This window comes from Egretta garzetta, unplaced genomic scaffold, assembly GCF_000687185.1.
Source record: "Egretta garzetta isolate BGI_Z169 unplaced genomic scaffold, ASM68718v1 scaffold94, whole genome shotgun sequence".
Classification (NCBI taxonomy): domain Eukaryota; kingdom Metazoa; phylum Chordata; class Aves; order Pelecaniformes; family Ardeidae; genus Egretta; species Egretta garzetta.
This window is the reverse complement of record NW_009259683.1, coordinates 3,753,087-3,774,935: the sequence shown is the minus strand read 5'-3', so window position 1 is coordinate 3,774,935 and position 21,849 is coordinate 3,753,087. Positions and strand designations below refer to the sequence as shown.

At 38.7% G+C, this 21,849-nt stretch overlaps 1 protein-coding gene across 8 annotated transcripts; it reads left to right on the top strand.

Moving 5' to 3' along the window:
* OXNAD1 (oxidoreductase NAD binding domain containing 1) lies at positions 1-19,606 on the top strand. 8 transcript variants are annotated; one of them, XM_035894093.1, is made up of 10 exons: positions 1-44; positions 3,619-3,781; positions 4,054-4,117; positions 7,525-7,631; positions 11,172-11,313; positions 14,801-14,837; positions 14,946-15,043; positions 17,518-17,626; positions 18,287-18,437; positions 19,111-19,606. In XM_035894093.1, the coding sequence occupies exons 2-10, from the start codon at positions 3,651-3,653 to the stop codon at positions 19,142-19,144; spliced, it is 873 nt and encodes a 290-aa protein (XP_035749986.1). In that variant the 5' UTR covers positions 1-44; positions 3,619-3,650; the 3' UTR covers positions 19,145-19,606. The 8 variants fall into 8 exon arrangements, with proteins under 8 accessions (XP_035749986.1, XP_035749985.1, XP_035749983.1 ...); XM_035894092.1 differs by having other exon boundaries at positions 14,943-15,043; XM_035894090.1 differs by having other exon boundaries at positions 14,801-15,043; positions 19,111-19,572.
* The last annotated feature ends 2,243 nt before the right edge of the window (positions 19,607-21,849 follow it).

Below are 21,849 nucleotides of genomic sequence, written 5' to 3'. Positions count from 1 at the left end.
CATAGATCTCAAGCGATATTAACCCAGGGCCAGTGGGTCAGAGGGTAAGGAGAATGAATGAATTGCTTAATTTTAATTTTAGGTGAGGAGAGTAAGGAGTCATCTACAAAAGAAGCGCTCATTTCTCTCCACAGAGGAAAGTAAGAAAGGGAGTACTTGGAGTGGCTATTTCTGAAAGGGCCTGTGTAAGAAGAAGAGGAAAAAATAAAAGCAGGACATCCCACCAGACAAGAGCTTGGGAGGCTGAAGCACTGCGTTTCTTGGAGGGCAGGGAATTGCCAAGGAGCTGGATGAGCCAAGAAAGTTGCAGAGATGACAGATGGGGAAAGGCTGGTAGTGTTTTGTAAAGGCGTGACTCAGACTTGTATACGGTGGAGGAGAACCAGGACTCATTAAAAGAGATTGTGGAATTTATTAGCTACAGGGTAAAAATTACAGTTGATTTTTATTGTGAATTTCATGAATGAAAAGCGATTGGTGATAGTGTAGATGGAACAGGTAGCTTGAACTGTTCAAGAGTTATTTTTAATTCAGAGTAGAGTCTCAGTCTTAAAATAGTCTGTATCAATAGGATCTTTCAGCTCTGACTTCAAAATTGTAGCTGCTACAATAAAATAAGGCTGACATTTGGGTTTTTTCAGCATTATGTATTGATATTTAGCTCCTTTTTTTTCTTCACATTTTCATGTATAGAACTGAACATGCTTACTTCCTAAGGTGGTAGCAGTGAAAATGAGGCCAGCTTTAAGTGACTCTCATCCTTCCCAGTGGAATGATTAAGTGAAACAAAATATGTAAAATAAACAGCTCAGTACTGGATTTTAACGTTAGACTGCTTATTTTACCAGCAGATGTCGCTGTGTTTGGTAGCAGTTAGTTGCAGAAATGGTTTTGAAGGATGTAAGGTGATTTTTTAAAAAAAAAAGTATGAAAAAAGAACAATTAAACCTGTGTTCTCAGTCCTTGGCCTCTGAAGCAAAGTGTCAGACTTCATGTGGTTCATTGTGATGTTGTGATTTAATTAGTCATGGCTACAGGCATGAACAGCTTAAATAAGAATGTCCGCTTTGAAACTTTCTTCGTTTTTACTTTGAATTAGAGTAATGACTCTGCTTTGAATGGTGGAGTGAAAAGTTTGAAAACATGAATCAAAAAGCACTTGGAAGCCTAAAAAAAGGAGGTGTAGATGGATATAACCAAGATCTGCTATTTAAAAGACTCCAAATCATAAAGTGATCTCACAAATTTGAGTAGGTCAATGATTTTTGAGCACTTGGGGTTTACAGACTGAACATGCTGATGTAGAGCAGTATGTGGCTTCTTCATTAGATGTGTACTTTGTCATGCTAAAATAATTTAAGAATGATAATACCTTTGTTATCAATAGCTTTTCCATGTTCGCATGCAGAAACTGCCAAAGTATTTAGTTTAAATACAGTACACTGTATATGCTATGGCAAAAAAATGTTGAAGTAATTTTGCTCACTGGTGGTAGACAAGTTTTAAATAATTCCACTTTGAAAAATTGCAAGCTGCTGTGGAATTAAATCCTAAAAAGCTATTAAAAATTCTGGACAGTTAAAAGCTGCAGGAAGTATTTCTTATGCTTGAAAGTGGGGATTTTGAGTAGTTAGAGTAAACATGTTCCCTTTCTGAGCAGCCCAATTTATGAAAGCTCTGCCTCCCATTTGTACAAGATTACAAACAGGACAAATTACTCAGTGACCAGCCAATGCAGCTGTTTGTGAAAGCCTAGAGAGTATAGGCCTGATTAGTTAAACAAGCTGGATCATTGCCATTTCAAAGGATTCAAAATGAAAAACAAAAACATTTTGAAAATAAATTACATGCTTTAAAAGAATGCAGGAAAAGAGACTAAATGGAAGTAAAAGATTAAGAATGCTTTAAAGAAGCAATGGACTGCGCTGTAGAAATAGTATAATTTGATAGGTGATGACAGTATGATAGAGAATTATGCTAATCCATTTTAGGAAAAACAAAGGCAGATTTACAAGCAGTGAGAAATATCTCTTGGCTCACTGTGAACCTGTTCCTACGCTTTGTAAGTGAAGGATATTTCTGACTTTGAATGTTGTATGTGTCAGTTTTATCTTTCTGTGTCACTGCTCTGTCTGAGTACACAATTTTGAAGCTTCACACCATGTTGCCACTGCGGTGCGTGCAAGTGTCTGCTACTTGCTTAACTGTTTAGAGATGTAGGTATTATGTAGGATATATGGAAGTATGAGAAATTTACGTGTTTTTAAATAAACCTGTAAACAAACAGTTTTATTTAATGCCTATAAAATTTCCCAACCAGAATAATTTCTTTACCAATACAAAGGGAATGCATATTCAGTGTTTGTCAGATCTTTCAAATAGAAATATTGTTTGAGCATTTAGAATCACAGATACATTGGCTGGAAGGGACTTCTGAGGGTTGGCTAGCCAAAGCTCCTTCTTGGAGCAGGGCAGTAGCTAGTACTGGGCCCAGGTGTAGACTTTTGTACTTCTTTAAGTTCATGAAGTTTCCATTTTCCAGTCCTACAGTTTCTCAGTGCCCACTGAAGTGAAGCTCTACTGTTCAGCATGTCAACTATCCCTCTAATTTAGTATCATCCACAAGTTTGCTGATGGTACATTCTGCCTCATCATCCAAATTATTGATAAATTTACTGGACCGCATCAGCGCCAATATCAACCCCAAGATACTCTTACTGTTACTAGCCAGCAACTGAAGCAACTTGAAGCTACCAAGCCTTCAAGTCTCTGCCCATCCAGCCAGTTTTCAACCACTCCAGCAGTGCCTCTGGCCTCAGCTTCCTAAAGTGTACACTATGGGAGATGGTGTCAAAAGCCACAGGGAAGTCAAGTTATATAGTACCCACTGCAGTCCCCTTAGCTGCAGACATTTCGCCACAGTAGGTGTTCAAGTTTGTCAAACATAATTTGCCCTTGGTAAATCTGTGTTGAATCTCCCCGATTCCTGATCCCTACTTTCTTAGCTTTCACACAGCTGAGGGGACAAGCTCTGAGCATTTTCCAGAGACTGAGGTGGCGCTGACTGGACAGAGGCACTGCTTCTTGCCTCTCTTAAAAATGACTACATATTAGTCTTTTTCCAGTCAATTGGAGACCTTCTCTCAACTGTTTTTTTCATAGGTAGTAGATGGTTGCCTCACAAGCACGTCAGCTGTGTCTCTTAGCAACCTTGACTGTAACCCATCTGGCTCTGTGCATTTGAATACATCCAGCTTCCCTAAGCAGTTGCTGGCCCCACTCCTACTTATCCCTCTCCTTCACTACTGGTACAAGCAGAGTTCTAGGTGCAGGGTTTGGCTGTGAAGACTGAAGCAAAAAAAGTGTTGAGTACTTCAGCCTTTTCCATATCATCTGGTGTTGGGTTGTCTTCCCCTTCAATCAATGGATGCACGTTTTCACTTCACTTCTTTACGATACTTTCATACTTTTAAAATTCCTTCTTGTTACCCTTGTCTATTGCTAGTTTTAGCTCCAGCTGAGCTTTGGCCTTTCTGATTTAATGGAAATAAAGGATGAAAACAAGCTATGTCAAAGAGTGAGTACTTTATTTAACAAATATTTATATGGATTTTTCAGGAGCTGGTGATTCTGAAGATAGTCCAGTCATCATGGCTCATGCTACTGTTTATGTGGGTTTTACTGTTCCTCAATTACTGAGAGGTGCTAGCAGAATTTTTCCCGCTCATTCTGCATTGGTGGCGCTGAGGCACTCTGCTTTTTGTTACTGCACAGTGAATAGGTAGGTTATCTATCTACAAATGTTGCTCTTTTTTTTTTTTAAAGAGAATGTCATGATAATACTGTCAAAATTAAGCTGACAAATGATTATCAAGCTATAAGTGCTTATTTAGCTCCCAATTGTATGTGTATATTTAATTCGTATTTAGATTTATGTCACCTGGAATGTAGACTGGATTACACTGGCAAATCGTTATGTTAATAGAAATTCATATCAGTAAGGGACAGTAGCACAGTTTTCAAAATGGCAATTGTCTTTGCTTTTTGTTGCAGCACAATAAAATCAAAGAGGAAAATGGATCATTTGGAGAGGACGGCAAATAATTTTCGCCAGGAGGTTAGTGTTCTGTTCTTTAGGATGTAATTTTTTTTTGGTCTGAAGAAACTGAATAATTGTATTTGAGTCTTAGGCTTCATTTTTTCTTCTACTGGAGTCTGTTTGACTTCTTTTTCTCCTTTTTTTTTTGTATTTGATATTATTATAAAGTAGGTATATTTTGTCATCAATGGGTGAAATGTAATGAGTTATAAAAATTGTTGGTGACGTGATGCTGCTTATGCTGGACAAGAAATTAAATAGAATAGTAAAGTATAGATTATGATTAAGTAATGAAAGCATACCAATACCCATCACCTCTGCATGGGCTTCTCAGATTTTTATGAGTTTCTACAATTCTGATTAGAGTTTGAGATTAAAAAATGTGGAAAATGTCCTTTTATAACATAGGAGGTAAGATAATAAGTCTAGAAATTTTGAAGGGAGAGGTGATAGACAGTTGTAAAAAGGATCTTAATTTGTGTCTCTTTTAATTCACAAGTACAATAAGATAGAACATGGTTCTCCATCAAAATCCAGAAATGCTTATTCTGGACCTCAGTTTTGTGCAGTAAGCGTTCTTTTTCATAATGTTCAGAGGGGAACCTACTCTTGTACTTCTGTAATTAGCTAAAGTAGGTGTTCTGAAATTTTTAAGTACCAGGAGAATATGACTTCAATTCTCAAGAACTTTTTACTAGTGAAACAATTCTGCATTTTTCTCAGACTTTTCAGAACTGTGGGACTCTCTTGATTGAAAAATCCCATCTTTAATTCCTAGGAGTTGGGAAATGGTGCCCAATTTTTCTCCATTGAGTAGTTAGCTTCTCTCAGTTTTGAGCAGTTGTTCATGACAGACCAGTCCTGCCCGTGTCACATAGCAGGACAAAACCATATGTTTTCAAACACACTAGACGGATGTTAATATGCATATGCGTACATAATTAAGTCCTTCTCTTCTAGGTTTTCCCTAGCTAGTTGAGAATAAATTGCAGGCCAAGTGAGTTCTTCTCAAAAGGAAGCTGGGTGGAGGGTTTATGTAGGTAACCCCCAAAACTGAAGATTCAGCACTTGTGACATAGGCTGTAGATGGATGAGACAAATGCAAGCTTGTTCTGCCTGTTACCAGAGTTGTCAGGGTGTGAGCTAGCTTTGGGAACCGTGTGTCTCAGAGCTGTGCCTCAGCTACTCACGCTTAATGTCAGCTCTTACTTGGGTACAGATTGGCATTGCTTGTGGATATACAGCTGCTCAGATCTGATTTATGCCAAATTAACTCAGTACATGGACAGAATGAGTGTAGAGACAGGTAAAGACAGATGCACATTCTTTGCTTCTGACATGATAAAAAAAGATTGCGCTTTTGAGTTTGCAACCATGTTTTTTTAATGTTGGATATTTCTGATTGCTTGGTGTGCTTACCTTTTCTGCCCAACATAAACGCTGTGTAGCTGGAAAACACACAGAAAATGGATCCATATGAGGTGTTGGAAGCTCTGAGATGGTACGGGGAACTGTGTAAGGCTGAGGAAGAGAAGGAAGCTCTATGGAATAGGTGAAAAAGCAGGGCTCAGCTCTGCTACCGCAAATTCTCTGCATATCAGAGGATTATGCTGTTTCTCTTTTTAATGCTTGATTTATTCTTTGTTACTGTCTTTCTGACCACTTTACAATAAGTTTGGTTTGAACCCCCTGCTTGGTTTTAAATTCCATATAATCAGCAGTTGGCTTCCCTCAGTCTGTATTGCCTTATTTGGCCATTTCAGCCCTGTAGAAAGATGAAAGCATCATAGGTCTGTGTTGCATTAGCGTGTGTGCTACACAGTATTGCCTGTTGAAGAGTGGTAATATGAAGGACCAGGGCAAGAAAGAGTGCCTAATGCTTTCCTGAAATACAACAACAAAGTCTGGAGTCCTGTGCTCTCCTCCCTCTCACTGCAGCCTTGCTCTGGGTCAGTTGGATACTCTTGCGATGGTCCAAAATACTGGTTGAATGTCTTTGATCACCCTGACTCAAATTCAATTTTTGTAATAATTTTATACCAATTAAGAATTAAATTTCCAGTGTTCTGTCAGATGCATCAGCCAAAGAACAAGTCAGGGAGTGTACTGAAGAGTAAAGAAGGGAATGAAGAAGATCCAAACTTAATTCCATTTCCTGCACTTAAAGTTTCTCCATCAGAACAACTGTTTCAGTCATATATCTGACATTTCTCTTGTTAACTTAGAGTGATTGCATTCTCTGTTTAATTCTGTCTGCTAAAGTGGAAATGTATGCTACTTTATTTTAAATTGGCAAATGTCCTGCTGTTTAATGGGACAGTGGACGTGTTCAGATGTTGCTTTATGAATAAATTAATTTCCTGCCATGTGTTTTAAATTAGAGCATAGTTGCTTAAATTTTTTTGGATCTGTTTGATCTTATACAAATGAGAAATGGTAGAGTTGTGGTGGTATTATTAGTATTTTCTAGTGTGGTAAATGACATCAGCTTTTTTTAACAAAGTAAAATCTGTATATTTGCCTGTGTAGAAAATATTTAGGGCATTACTTTCTTTGTAGAGGAAAAAGGATAATAATTATAACTGAAAAATACCTGAAGAGCAAGGACAGGGAGGGAGGTGAAAATCCATGTTGTACTGATGGGCGTCATTTAAATGGAGAGGTCCTCCCCAATGGTCCTGTTGCAAAATCTGCTTTTCATTTAGAAAAGCATTATTTTTCTTTTTTTTTTAATCTCTAAAAGCGGTATCAGCTATGGCTCTTGGATCCCTTCCCATCTGGTTGCCAAACAAAAACTCTCCTGTTAACTAGCAGTGAGCGCTTGTGTCACAGTTTCCCCATGTTCATAGATCACATATGTGGTCAAATGGGTAGGTGTCTAAAAGCAGTAATATAAGACTTGTTGTTTTTATTTCATTAATGCATAATCTTTCAGTACTGAATTTAATTACTTAAATAAAACTAGATACAGATCCAGAATTCTCCCTGGAACTTCAGTAGCAGCTGATCTTTTACGAGTTTCCTTTGTCAGTCTTTGTATCAGAGATCTTTTTACTTTGTTGCTGGAAAAATACAGGAGCATTTGCCTTGTATAGATGTCAGAAGAATCTGAAAAGTGGTGACTAGCAATCACTTCTGTTTACGTTCTCTTCAACTGAAATAAAGTAAGTTTGTATACAACCTCAGAGTAACCCTGACAAAAGTGACAGATGTGGACTGTAAGTAGAAAAACATTTCTGCCTTCAGTGACTATGTAAGTGAATCTATTTTTGTTTCTCTATCCTGATGAAAAAATATAAGGTGCTTTAAGTAGTGAAATGCCACAGACAACATGCGAAGTGGTAGATATCTCGTATACATATGCTTGAGTACTTATGCTGCAAATGGTATCTATGTAACACAGTGGCACTTTTTCTTTTTGTTAGGTAATTTCACAAGCAAAAGTGTGTGGAATCACCAATGAATCGGAGACAGTCAAAAGACTTCGTTTGGCCATTGCAGATAAAGATTTTACTTTCAAAGCAGGACAGTGGTAAGATCTTTCGATATTTGAGGGGAAAATTACTAGTGGAAGTCCACTAGAAGAAAATGTTAAAAGGCCTCCGATACTTGAGCCTTGGAAAAACTCGTTAATTTATATAATATGATGTTTTATTATTGGGTGCTCTGTGAATTAGCTGATACTTAGCATCATTTTAAAATAGCTATTATTAAATCTGCTTATATTAATTTTAAAATGGCAAAAATCTATATTCTTTAAATATTCAGTTTGACTGTTTCGGTATTTTCCTGTGGTTTACGTATATTACGTTGTTTCTTCAAGAGTACTTCGAAGTATGCTACGCTTTATTCTGCAAGCTGTCTTTATCTCTACGTACTAGTTACCTTTACAGTGGAGCTGAGACTGCAAGTTACTTAGTTTTGGTTTATAATTAAATCAGAATTGCCTGTTAACTTTTATTTCTACCCCTAGAAGTTTCCACTCTGAAAATTAAGCTTGTTAGGTCAAATTAATATATAAATATAGATAGGCAATCTTGAAAATTAAAAAAAAAAATAATTATTAAGCCTTTGGAATAATTAGGTGTTTGAGCAACTTTACAGCTTTTTTCCAGGGAAATAGTGGATTTTCACGTTTGTCTTCCTTCCTATTCCTACTCAACCACTTTTTTTTCCTCTTAAAAATTAATTCAAAACTATGAATAGTTGCTTTTGGCGTTGGTCATTTAAATGTTCTTAAACTTTTTATTGGCTTAGGCCATCTGAAAGTGGTTTTGCTGGAATCAAAGTATAGCTGCTAGGGTATTGACAGCATATGTTACTCATGTAGTGTTAATATGCTGGCTTTTAAATTTAGAACCAGAACACAAGATGTTGATTGCAATAATTTGTTTGTGGAGTAATTTGCTGCAGTTTTTGCACATGTGCAGTGACTCATATTAAATTCTTGCTTGCCAGTACTTGGAAAGTGCATTTCCCCTCCAAAAATGTTTTAGAAATTATCATGCTGAAAACTGAAAGCTTTAATTATAATTACTCTTCTTCATTTTCTTCTTCCTTGAAAGTATTCTAATTCTATTGTAAGGGATACAACAACTTTTCTATACTTGTAGCTATAAACTGTGGTTGCATTTTTTGATGAGCAGTACAAAACACCAGGCCACAATTTCCTGAGCAGAAAAGGCTAACTTGTTCGAATTTGCTGTAGGAAGATGTTACAGCCAAAGATTGTCACTAAAATGTATGTATGTTTTGAAAGTGTTTTAATTATCCAGTTTTTCAGAAGCAAAAGTGAATTTTTTTTTGCAAACATGCTGCCAGATACTGGTCTTTAGCTGACTTCACGTAATGATGAAGAGACTTGTTGCTGTTACCCATTTTGATTTACTAAAACATGCATTGAGGTATATGCATGTTATAAATACTTGGAAGAAGTAGCTTCATGGTTTTAATGTTTCTGATCTCTTCCTCCAGCAATTGCTAATGGTTGTTCTTTTGTTGAAGATTTGGCTTAGATAGCCTTTAAAAGGAGGGAAATGAAAAACCACCATAAGATCTCTGTTTTACATCTTTTTGTGCCTCTCTTTGTTGTTTATATAGGTGGGGTTTTTTTCCGTACAACTACTCATTTTCCCTTCAGCTGTCACAGACAGTATTTTTCAGGAGTCCTCTTAGGCTTCCTACACACAGCTGAGACAAGCCATCAGAAATACAAGCTAATCCACTATAATATAGAATACTATGCACAGAAATCCCTTATAATAATGTAATTGGCAAAGGAATACTAATATAGAAGGAAGCATATACCCGCATTAGTTCTTCAGAAGGGTAAAGATACATTTGATTTAGGTTTTACAGCAATGTTTGGTTTTGTATGTATGTTTCCCCACTAGGTACAAATAATGTTTCCCTTGTATGACAAGCAGAACATTTTTACTTGAATGTAAGCTGTTACTTTACAGCATAAATGTAGTTTTTTAGGTTTTGTTTTTTTTTTTTCTGTTAATGTAAGTAGTAAGATTATTTTCCACCAGAGGGTGGTAAAGAGCTTTAGTAGCACCTTGAGGTGTTTGATACAACAAATGCTGCAATACAAGAGTTGTCCTTTCTAGTAGTCTCTTAGATCCTTACTGCCCAGAAAGCTGAGCCCCATGGTCAGTGGGGCTGCAGAAGTTCAGGAGAGCGAAATAAGCCTTCTCGACTTTTTTTTGGTTGTTGACCTTTCATTTGCAGTCAGATACCTTTATGGGCCATCAAGTTTATTAGCATAAAGTTAAAATTTATGAGACTACAATATTGTATATATCACACTTGGTGCATTCTTAGAGAGAAAGAGAGGGTATTTTTCTTTGAAGGTTGAAGCTTTGTGGAGAGTAAGCAGGCAAGATTTTTTTCTTTAAAAAGCAGTGAACTGTTCAAAGTGCTTCTCTCCTCCCTAAAGAGTTTGTGATCTCCATCAGGAATACAGCCTTGCTGTTTAAAGAAAGTATCTGTGCAGTGGAAGCCAGTCTGTAATTCTTGTTGCATTCTCATTTGACTAATGCTGAACCAGCCTAGCTAAGGCTTGAATTGAATAATGATTCTCTAGTACTTGGCATTGCTTACCAGTGTGGTTGTTTCCTAAGTGGAGCAGCACAATTAGTTTTAGGCATTAGTTTTCTGTTGAAATACAGGGATTTTGTTACGTACTGTAGAAATTGAAGTATTTCAAGATTTGTGCAACACAGAGAAGTTTAAATGTTAGATCATAAATCAACTTTTAACTCTTTCTGATACTATTTAGATTATCAAAGCCTTACTGTTATGAAAATGAATTATAGCTCATGTGTAGTAATAGCTTAGCCTTCCATACTCTCTTAATTGCTGGTGTTGCAAAAGCTTAGCCATATGTTACCTTTCAATCTGTAGAAACTCATGCATGGTTTACTTTAACTTTTTTTTAAAAAGTAGTAATTTATTCCAGTTCAATTTTCTATCAACTAGAAAAAGTTATCTGCCACCAGAGGGCACTGCAGTTCAATAGGTAAAGCAATTCTGCTTCTACTAACTGAATTTTCACAGAAGAAATTTTTTACAGACTGTGGTTTTACTTCAGATATTTCATCTTCCCAAGAAAAGAAAGTGTTTAATCAAAAGTAATTTCCCTCAAATTAGTTTTCCAATCTTCTTATGTTTGAAAATTGAAGAGCCCATCAAAGGGACTGAAAAGAGTGAGATTTAAGCCATTCTGTCAGACCGCATTGTATTTTTGGTTTAGTATGTAAATAATTTATTTAAACACTTAGAATTCTAGTCTGCTGTAAGATGTGGCATCTAATGCTAAAAGCAGAACAGTTAAAAAACCTGCTAGTTTAACAAAGGTGATGATATGTTTCTAGATGAAAGTAATTGTAAGGAAATAATGTTACTCAAGATTAAGTCCTTTTTTGGAAAAGTTGTGTTATGGAAATGAAGATGTCTTTGTAAAGGAAGGATAATTGAAACAAAGGCAGCCATTTTGTTTTGGTTATTGTTTTCCATGTTTGGGGTTGTTGGCTTTTTTTTAAAACTTTTGTTTCTGGTCTATTTTTAGGGTTGATTTCTTTATTCCTGGAGTATCTGTTGTTGGGGGATTCTCAATATGTTCAAGCCCTGGCCTGTTGGAACGAGAAAGAATATTAGAGCTGGCAGTAAAGCACACCGTTCATCCTCCTGCTTACTGGATTCACACTGAGGTAAATAAAATTTAACTGTTGATTGTGAGATTTGCATTTTTTTCTTTCTTTTTTTTTTTTTTTTTTATCTTTTCTAGGGGGGTGAAGGGGGTGGTGTGTGTGATTTCAGACCACTCTTCTTGCTATCAATTGCAAAACTCCCGTTGACTTGTTTAACCATTTTTAATACAATGTAAATCTTGAAACCTTTTGTTCAGTAGGGGACTGAAATTGGATGTTTATGTGGTAATATGGTTATTGTGATCTTTTGACTCCACTTGTGCTTTTGATGGCCTTACAGTGATATTGTAGTTAGTGCATATAAAGGTTCTCGTTCCTTCCAAATTCATGAACTGAAAAGTGTTGAAAAACCTCTGTTCTAACTTGTGTCCCTGGGAACAGTCTGTGTTACCCGTTACAAAGTTACATCTGGTAACTTGCCATCATTCCTGGCTGTTTCTACAGATACAAACCGGGAATCACTGTCAGATAAATACAGATTATTAAGGGGGAGCAAAGGGAGATATTTAGATCAGTTTTTCCAAAATGGTAGAACAAGAGAATACTTCAGAATTTCTATAGTATTCTTCTAAATATGCGATATTTTTGTAATATTGACATAACCCAAGTCTTGATTTTTGCTATATTAAAAGTAAAGTCTGACACTTTGGCCGCTTGCAGTGTTTTGTTCATCTGTTTGCCCCATTTAGTTATAGTCAGAAGAGTCCCATTTGTGCTGCTGATCTCATTTCGTAGATAACCTGTCCTATCAACTTTTGTTCTTTTCCAACCCCCTGTGATCTGTCCTATTTACTGTTCTTTGCCTGGCATTTGTATTTCTTACATGTGGCTGCAAGGTTTAAATTGACAGTCTTCCAGGTTCACAAATACTGCAGTTTTGTTCAGTGGCCAGCAGAGTTACAGTAAAGATTGGATATTCTCAATTCTAGTAAATTTGCGTGAAAGTGGTGCTAATCTAGTAGTTAGCATGTGACCATCCACAGATTTTAATTGGTGTTATAGCAAGTTATCTCCGCTGGAACACAAACAAAATAACCTTTTTGAGATGTTGTGTAGAACTTGCAGTGCATGTGCCAGCAGGCCACGTAATACCCAAGAGGATTGCCTGGTTTTTGGTATTGCTCTTTAGAGAAATGAAGGCCTAACATCATAATACCCAGTCTCTGGAGGCTCTTTTAGGATTTTTGATGTCTTAAATCAGTTTGCTGTTGCTGAGTTTTCTGGTTGAATTTATAGGAAAATCTTTAGTTAGCAGGTAAGCTAGGTCACAGAATCACAGAATGGCAAGGGTTGGAAGCGACCTCGGGAGATCATCTAGTCCAACCCTCCTGCTAAAGCAGGTTCACCTAGAGCAGGTTGCACAGGACATCATCCAGGCGGGCTTTGAATATCTCCAGAGAAGGAGACTCCACAGCCCCCCTGGGCAGCCTGTTCCAGTGCTCTGTCACCCTCAAAGTAAAGAAGCTCTTCCTCATATTGAACTGAAACCTTTTGTGCTTCAGATTCTGCCCATTGCCCCTTGTCCTGTCGCTGGGCACCACCACAAACCTGATGCTGTGGAGAAACCTCCACGGTATATATGGACTCTTCTAGCTAAACAAAAGTGCATGCTTTTCCTTAGGAAAGAAGAAGAAAAAAAAGCAACCTAGAATTTGGAAAGGTTGTATATGTGGTGAAAAAAATTTGGTACTTAATTATTTAAAAGTTTTGTATAAATGAATTTGATATTTTAGGGTAAAAGGTGTTACGGTAATAGTACTCATTTACTCACATTTTTCCAGACATATTTATATTTATTCTTGAATATTACTGTATATAAATTCATAAAATTCAGCACGGTGTACTTTATAGCTTAGGAAAATACATCCTTTTATTTAGAAAAATGTATGTGTTGATTGCTTCACTTCTCTAATCTGTTTCAATGCTGTATTTACAAACTAGGCTAAAGGACAACACTTTGTCACCCTATTACTTCAGAATTTATTGGGGTTCTTTGGAAACTGACTTACTGCCATAGCTCACCCACTGAAATATGTAGGAGACTGCTGGTGAAGAGAGATTCTTCCTGTGTCCCATCTTGATAAGTTATAGCTGGTTAAGGAGGCAGATTAGGCAAGAATGAGATTGTTTCTCCCTGGAAATGCTTATTTCACAAAGGATATCGTATTCTACATCCTCCTTCTGCCACATGGCTCTGGAACACTTGTGGATTCGTGCAACTCTAAAATAAAGTAAAAACATGACGTGGTGGGAAAGCCTGGCAGTGTACGTTGAAAGGGAGAGAGAAATTAGTTCCAGATAATAAATGCTGATTGTCTTAGGCTATAATTGAGAGATGGTACTTCATGCAATAATTAAGAAAGGCAAAAAACTTTTCTTTTAGTGGTCATGCTCACTACTGTGGGAACCTGTGTTCTGTGCAGTGCCTGCGTGAAAGGGCCTCCTTCCTCCTCCTGGTGGAATTGTTATGTATTTAGACCTTTGCTTACTACACAGGTGTCGTTAATAGGAATCCTTTTGTTTCAATTAGTGTTTCCTGATAGCAAAAGGATTTTTGGGAGGAAGCGGTTTTATTCTGTAAGTGATTAACTGCTAATTTTTCAGCAGTTCTTGTAGCTTTACTTATTTTTTGTCTTCCTGATCCTCATTGTTTTATCTTTTAAACCCTGTATGTGGTCTGAAATGAGTTCTGCTTTCTGCTCCTGCTTGTTCTGTTAGCTTAGAGTGATGCGGGAGAACTCACCTGACTTCTCTGTACTGCAGTTTCACCTCTCATACCGGGATGCAGTTTACCAAGGAGATACTGACCCAAATGTTTTATTTGTTGCAGCTTTAGTTTTGCATGTATCAAAAATCATGCTTCGGCCAATTTCTGTAAGAAATAATTTCTTGTGTACAAGTGGAGAGACAGAGAGAAGGCTTCTCCCTGATTTTTCTTCGTCTGCAACTCTGAAGTTGCAAATGCAGAAGTGGTTCTGCAAGAAATGTTCTTGTGGATACTTGCTTCACTTCCGGCTGTTTTTTTATTTTTTAGGAATGGGGATGGAAAAACTTTCTGCATCTATGCAACTCATTCTGACTTCGTTCTGTGACCTCATAGCACGGCCTTTATTGACATGACTGGGTTTGGGTAAAAGTGTGGTCTCGCATTTTAACCTCAGGTTTTCACAACCACATGCTGCTGTTGAAAAACTCTTGCATGAATCACTCCTCTTTCAGCTCCTATGGGGGTGGGAAGGGGAGTCACCACCCTGCCTTATCAGAAGACTGAAACTTCTGAAAGTAGAACTAGATCCCTAGAGACACTGAAACAGATTGCTTCAGATAGCTGGAAACTGTGTTTATTTTAAAATACTTGTTTTCCCTCACTGGTCTATAAAAATAAAAAATCACAGCCTCAACAAGTCTTGTGGCTGTGGTGCAAGAAGAATAATATTTCAACTTTTGCTTTTAGTTTTGAAATTAAATATCTTCTTTTCAATCCTAGTGTACTCTTGACTCAGAAGTGGCTCTGCGAGTGGGAGGTGATTTCTTCTTTGATCCTCAGCCTGGTGACTCCCCCGTAGAACTAGTGCTGATAGCAGGGGGTGTTGGAATTAACCCATTGTTTTCTATACTGCTGCATATAGCAGATCTTCATGGATACCAAGAGGGTAAAGGAAATGGATACAAAATGGGAACAGCGAAGCTGTATTACAGTGCAAAAAATACAAGCGAACTCTTATTTAAGGTAAATAAAAAGCTTAAAAAAAAAAAGTGCAGATATTCAGCTATCAGTGTATCATTCCATTGCCAAATTCCAGAGAGCCCCTCTGTGTAAGACACTGTACAAATAGAGACAAAAGTCACTTCCTGCCTCCAATCCCATGTGTGTTTTGTTAATTATGCCGGTGTACAAATTAAGGACGTTATTGGACATACCTGGTCTCATTGACTTCACTGATAATTCAGTTAACCCTAAATGCCTATATATCTCATTATATTATATTATATCTATATCTGTATATAATCTCCTACGAGCATCCTAGTAGACTGAAGATTACTGTAGTACATATATGTATGTACACACTCATAGTATGCGTAATATTGTATGCTATAATACTGTAGCCATATCATCTCAGTACTGTTTGTATTGAATTGAAAGAGCAATTCTAGCCAAAGGAAATACTTTCTAAAATAATAGGGGAGCTTTATTGATAATGCATTAGTTATTGTTAGTTACTATTGGGTGTCCTCTGTGACTGAAGGATTTATAAGCACTTCTTGTGAAAATGCTTGTAATAGTACTTCATCAACATTTACTTAGCAGTTAATGGCTGAGTGTGACAACTGATCTTTAAGGGTCACTGATAACATTTTAGGGTCAAATGAACACAGCTTCTGTAAGGAAGCATGCCTAATGATTTAGGTTTCTTTGAAGTATTGAAAGCTTTTGATTGTAAGATAAAGGTGAAAATTTATGAGTCCAGAAGTTGTGTTGGGATCCATCACTAGGTTTTGTTCTGTACTGCTACCATATGTTTGCTTTCTTTGAAAAGTCATTTGTTTGTTGCTAGGAGCAGAATAATAAACTGGAACCTATCTACTCTTCCATTTGGCCAACTACTAATCTCCCAGCACACACATTTTTTTCCAGCGCAGGAGCTAGCACTTCCCGACTTTTACTTCAGCAGTGTTACGACAGCAGAGCTTTTGCATTAGAGCTTCTGGGACAGAAGTGAACACAATGATATGTTGCAGTACTTAATTATATCTTTCCCTTCACTCTTCACATGTCCCTCAAATCCAGAACATGTATATGAAAATTCTTTACTGCTGTGCAGAGGATTGAGGAAATAGAATCACTAGAATCTGTATTGCTCAGCTGACCGTTCCATTTTGTACACTGCCTTACTAGGCTGCAAAGAACCCGCTGAGCTGTTCAAATTCTCCTTAATTTAGTTAAGAGAGCCTGTCTCTTGCCCTAGGATCTTAGAAAATAGTACTGTGGTGGTTCACGTCACATGAATAATACTTGCCACCTTCTGTCTGTGTCAAGTACAGAGTGATAGGTTACAAGTGGGTGTTGTGAGTGACTGTAGGATTATTTAAGCAGGCTCAGTCCTACCCTAGGCATGCTTTCTGGCTTGGTCCTAGGGCTTCAACTCAACAGGACATGATCCGTTTCAAAAACTGCTATCGTGCTGTACGTGCTTCCGTATGAAGGGGACAGAAGTTTAGAGTCACGCCCCGCACAGTGAGAGCCGGCCAAGATGCGAGGTACCGGTGGGACAGTGTGCAGGAGTGTCCAGCTGCGCTGCTCTTCATTCCATGTCTCGTTAGGGAATCAGCAACAGATTTGTCTGTTAAGTAGAATCTGCCTGGGGTTTTTTTGTTAAGCCACCCATGGCAGTCTCTTCAGTGTAGTAAGTAGTAAGCAAACACACAACAAAATGAGCTAATTTACCTCTTCACAGAGTAGAAATTATTTTTATTTCAGAGTATCTTAAGAAAGAATTTCCAGGGTCCGTTCCAGCAGTGAAAATCTCAAGTAGGGCAGAATCTAGGCAGTAAATAAATCTTAGTTTCAGAACTAACTACAGCATCTGACTGACAGATTTTTTTTATTTTTTTTTTTTTTTAACTATGATTTGAACTGAAGCCATTGGGTTTTTGGTGGTAACTATCACAGCTGTGACTTGGGGAACGGAAAATTACAGTTTCTACTCTGGTAAAAATAGCTTTAGCATTACACTGTAGTTGGTTTTACTTGGAGAACACACGAGAGTAAAGGGTCTAGTAACCTCATAGGATAAAACTGATGAGACTCAAAAAGTTCCTAACAAATGGTAAATGCAAACCTCAGGGTTTTTTAAAATGGAAAACCCATGTGGAAGCGGAAGGAGGAAATAACAAGAATTTATATGGGGAAGAAACTGAGAAAGGACATAACTGGTTCTTAGGTCCCAATCTTACAAAGTGCAACCTATTGCACAAAAGGAGAAAAGCACTCACACCATAGCTGGCAGTGTATTCACATTCCAGGTATGGAAATTCTGTGTACTTGTGCAGGTCAGCCCTTTGAAATCAAGCCCATCAAGTTCTCGGTGCTGAAATGCAAGGGTCTTGGTGCTCGATAGTAATCACTGGTGTTCTGGGACTGCGTGCATACATCTGCTTTGATTTAATGGCCTGTGGTATAAGCAAGTGTGTTTAACATTACAGAAAAATATTCTTGGTTTGATGAATGCATTTCCTGGAAAGATCACATGTCGTTTCCACGTTACCCAGCAGAGGTCACAGATCTGCAAAGAACTTCAGCCACATGTTACAGGTAAATACAATGGTAATGCGGAGAGATGGCTTCTGAAGTCCAAGTCTGATTACATCCTAGAGGATGCAGTTAGATGCACAATTTAATACTTTCACATTTAAAGATTCAAAATATGTGAGTTAAACCTAAATAATTTCACTGTGCATGTTATGCTTGGGAGACAAATTTTCCCTTTGCAGTTTTTGTTTTCATTTCTAGTAAACCCGCTCTGATAATTCTAAACTTGATACTGGTATTTCCCACTGCAAACTTCTTTACTCCAGAAACTATTAAGCCAAGTATTTACTTTGCTTAAGGCGGGATAGATGAAGGATAAGCTGACTGCTTGTCAGAGATACTTCATCATGTTTCCATTTCTGCTGTGTTTGTGTTGGAGACGCTTACCTATTTTTTTCATCTGAGCGTGGGGTTTTTAGTTGTATGTAAGCCATGTTCCTCTTCAGTGACTAATATCCCATGCATTCCAACTAGAAGTACTGATCTAAATCCCCAGAAGAACAAATGGTTTTGGAAGCCTCCAATCTTGATACCTATTATCCTTAAACAGGCCTGGCAATTTAAGAAACGAGTGCTTGAAATACCTCTAACCAGTCATTCTTTTTTAAATTACTTCATGATTAATAGTTCTGCTCTCATTTCCTATTTTTTTTCCTTTGTCAGAGGGAAGAATATCTGAGAAGGATCTAGAAAAACATGTATCTAAGGATACTTTATGGTACATCTGCGGTCCACCTCCAATGATAGAATCAATATCGAAACTACTGTCCAACATCGGCGTTCCTAGAAACTGCATTTTCTTTGAGAAATGGTGGTAATGATACCTGCTTTTTTGCTGAACAGAAAATGTTTTCTTTGTTTCCAGTGTATTTTGATAAGCTGAAATGTACAGAAAATGGACTATGAATTATATGGAAGATTTTACTTCATACATGAACATGTCCTCAATCAGGATGGTGTTCCTTTAATTTAATACACTTGCAATAACAGTGGTGCTGCTTTTGGGGAAAAAATTATTTTCTATTAAAGACATGAACTGTTCTGGGGTTTTTGATGGTTTGCTTACTTCTTATGGGTGGCAGCATACATTCACTTTATACACTTGTTTTGCTAGCCAGCTTTTAAAAGACTTTCAGGTGCCTGATTCAGCAGTTGTAGAGGATCAGTTGTGCAGCAATGCCAGGTCAGTTTATAATAACTAACAATTAAATAACAATTCAGGCCACAACTTCTGAATCTGCTCCAAATTGTTGTGCTAATGAGTCAACACACTGCCTTCCTCAGTTCTAGGGAATAAATTAATATTTCTATAGAAGTAGAGTTGCCGTGTTGTGACTTCCTTCTCTTGCCACTTGTTGAAAGAAAAAAAAAACACCTTTTATGTGGTTTATTTAAGTAAAAGTCAACTGTGTTGACAGTGAAAGACACTTCTTCATAATCATATTCAGACCTGAGTTTAAAATACTGATGTGTTAAAAATCTGTTAGCCTCCAACAGAGCTGTACAGAGTCATTCACGTGAAGCTGTATGCCTGGCTGGTGCTGGGGTAGCCCATCCACCGTGTGCCTGCATGTGCCGCGTCCTCAGAAGCAGCAACAGCCGAGACGGGAGATCTCCGTAATCCTGCTGCAGTGCAGAGTTTGAGAAGGCTCCAGGACGCACCAGCTCTGTTTGGAAAAAAGCCCCTGGGAAGCTTGCTCTTTTAAAGGTATGAGTACACCCCTCGGTGTAACGGCCGATGCCTGAGCCCTTCCTGAATGAAGCTTCTTCCCCCAGCTGGTAGAAAAACTCATAAACATGTTGAGAGTAACAAAAAGCTCTAGTGAGCTAGTTAATTACTGTGTAGACAGTTCAAGCCCTTAAGTGGTAGAGATACACATTGTACAGTTGAAGACCTCGATTAGGAACATTTAAATTATTAAAAATGCTAAATTATTATTGAATTATTAAAAATGTTAAATAGGCACGGCCTTCTCTTTGTTAGTGGCTCCTTTCCTGGAGTTGAGGGTTTCAGCCAGTAGGGGAAGAGGGAATGCAGCGAGCTCCTTGCCCTCAGCATCCCTCTGCTCTGCCTTAACCAGAGGTTGCACAGATAGCGGTCCTCACCTGGGCTCCAGCCTGCCACAGTACCGCTGCTGCGACGCACCCAGTTTTTCAAGGATTACATGCCAGTGCTTGGGTTAAAAAGGGCTCCTGCCCAGCTCTAGTTCTCTCCCAAGAAAGCACTTCAAGCTTCAGTACACTGAGTTTGGCCTCTAGTCTTAACCTGTTGTTGTCAAAGTCCCCGGGGTGTGGTGCGGCTCGTAGGTTACCTGCTCCCACCTCCCCGTGAGGCAGCGCAGCTAGGGAAGGCCGAGCCCCTGCTTTGAGCGCAGCGCAGGAGTACGCTGTAGCTGTTGCAGAAGTTGATGATTGATCAACGAGCTGAAATACTCCTAGAGCTTTTAAGCAAATGGAGCTTCAAAGAGACAAAAATCCATACTTAGGGCATTTTAGAACAAACAGAGTTTGAGGCAACAGGCTGTATTTTGGATCGGGAAGAGGTGAAGGCTGACGGACCTTACATGAGTTGCCAAAAGGGGATGGTACCATGATGAGGATTTGCCCCTAAGGTTTTGTCTTCTGGTGCCTGCAGCCTCATCCGCTGAGGCTGGAGCTGCTGCACCCTGCAGCACCACCCCCCACCCCCCTTCGCTCGCCTCCGCAGCAGGCCCAGAGGGGGCTGTCTCATCAAATTCCCCTCCTGGAATGAGAGGAAGATGCTGTCTGTGTACCCCTATTGCAAGGAATGGTTCCTTGTTTGTTCACTGTGGAATGTAAATAGGACAGTGTCCTTGTCACAAAAAATAAAACCAAGGGGGTTTTGTGTTCACGATTGACATGTCAGAGCTTGATGCTTGAAGGAAGCAGCGTTTTTTTCCTAGAAACGTGCAATAAATTGCTGTTGGGAAGCACTAGGCTCCTGCATGTTTTAACAGTGCAACGATAAAAAAATTTTGAGAAGCCTTTAAATGTTGTTTTCCTTAGGACTTCTAAATCATTAAGTGGCTTATAAACTGGTTTACCCTTTTTTTCCCCTTAATGCACATGCTTTTTTCAGCCCAAATGCCATCTCTTTCATGAACCACTCCTCACGCTTGCACCGAAATGTCCACGTAACAAAAGGCATTTCAGACCCCTTGCTTCTGTAATCATCCCCTTTCCCTCTAACCTCTTTCTGTCATCCCCCGTTACACTCAGACTGAGCGCTACGGGGCCAGGATGCGTCGCGCTCATCGTACGGCCTCACCCGCCGAAAGAGTAGCATTAAACACGCATGTGCTGCACCGAAAGACTGGGGGAGGGAGGGATGCGTATACCCCCTCCTGAAATACCAGTGACCTCAGTTACTGTTGGCAAGGAGCTCGCCCTTACCTCAGTCGCCCTGCCAAAGGGCACGAGCACACGCGCCTTCCACGAGGCAAACTGCGGCAGTAAATGCCACGTCCGAGCTGGGGAAGTTGCCAACATCCCAGTCCTCCATAGCCTTTCCCTGTTGACACTGAAGAATCTTTTGGAAATCTCTTCTTTTCTAGAGTTTAGCGGCCTTGTAGCGAAGTATCAGTTTCACCTTGAAGTCTCTTACTTCACCAGAAGTGAAGAGGGGGGAAAAAAAAACCAAAACAAAACCCCAACCAACCAGGAAAATGAACCTATATAAACATATGCTCTACAAATAACTGAATGGATGCGCTCCCAGCCTGCACTGGCGGGAACAGCGCAATCCCTGCTGTTCAGCAGCTACCAAGTGGGAGAAACATGCTCATCCCGCTGTCGAATCCCAACGGGTCAGCTTAGACAATGTTGATTCCTCTTAGGTTTGTGTCGTCAGCTAAGGAGCGACTTGAGGAGAAAAAGGAGACTGAGAATTACTATTTTTTTTGGCACGTAAATATGAAGAGTCTATGCATCTATACATTTACATTTAAACTTAGTGAGATGGTTTGTGAGTTACCAGGTGTCACAGCCTTAGTAGACTGAATCTTTTTCTTTTTTCATGACATTTATTTTGCCCGTTTGCTCATCTGGTACAACGAATATGAAGCATTCCTATAGGAGCTGCATTAATTCACTGGAGAAGCATGGCGATTCAGTTACCGTTACGTCGCTGTAGTTAGTGGGGTGCTTTTAGAGTGAGTAACAGAAAGCACTTAAATGGAAAAGCCTTTTTCCCACCCCCCCCCCCC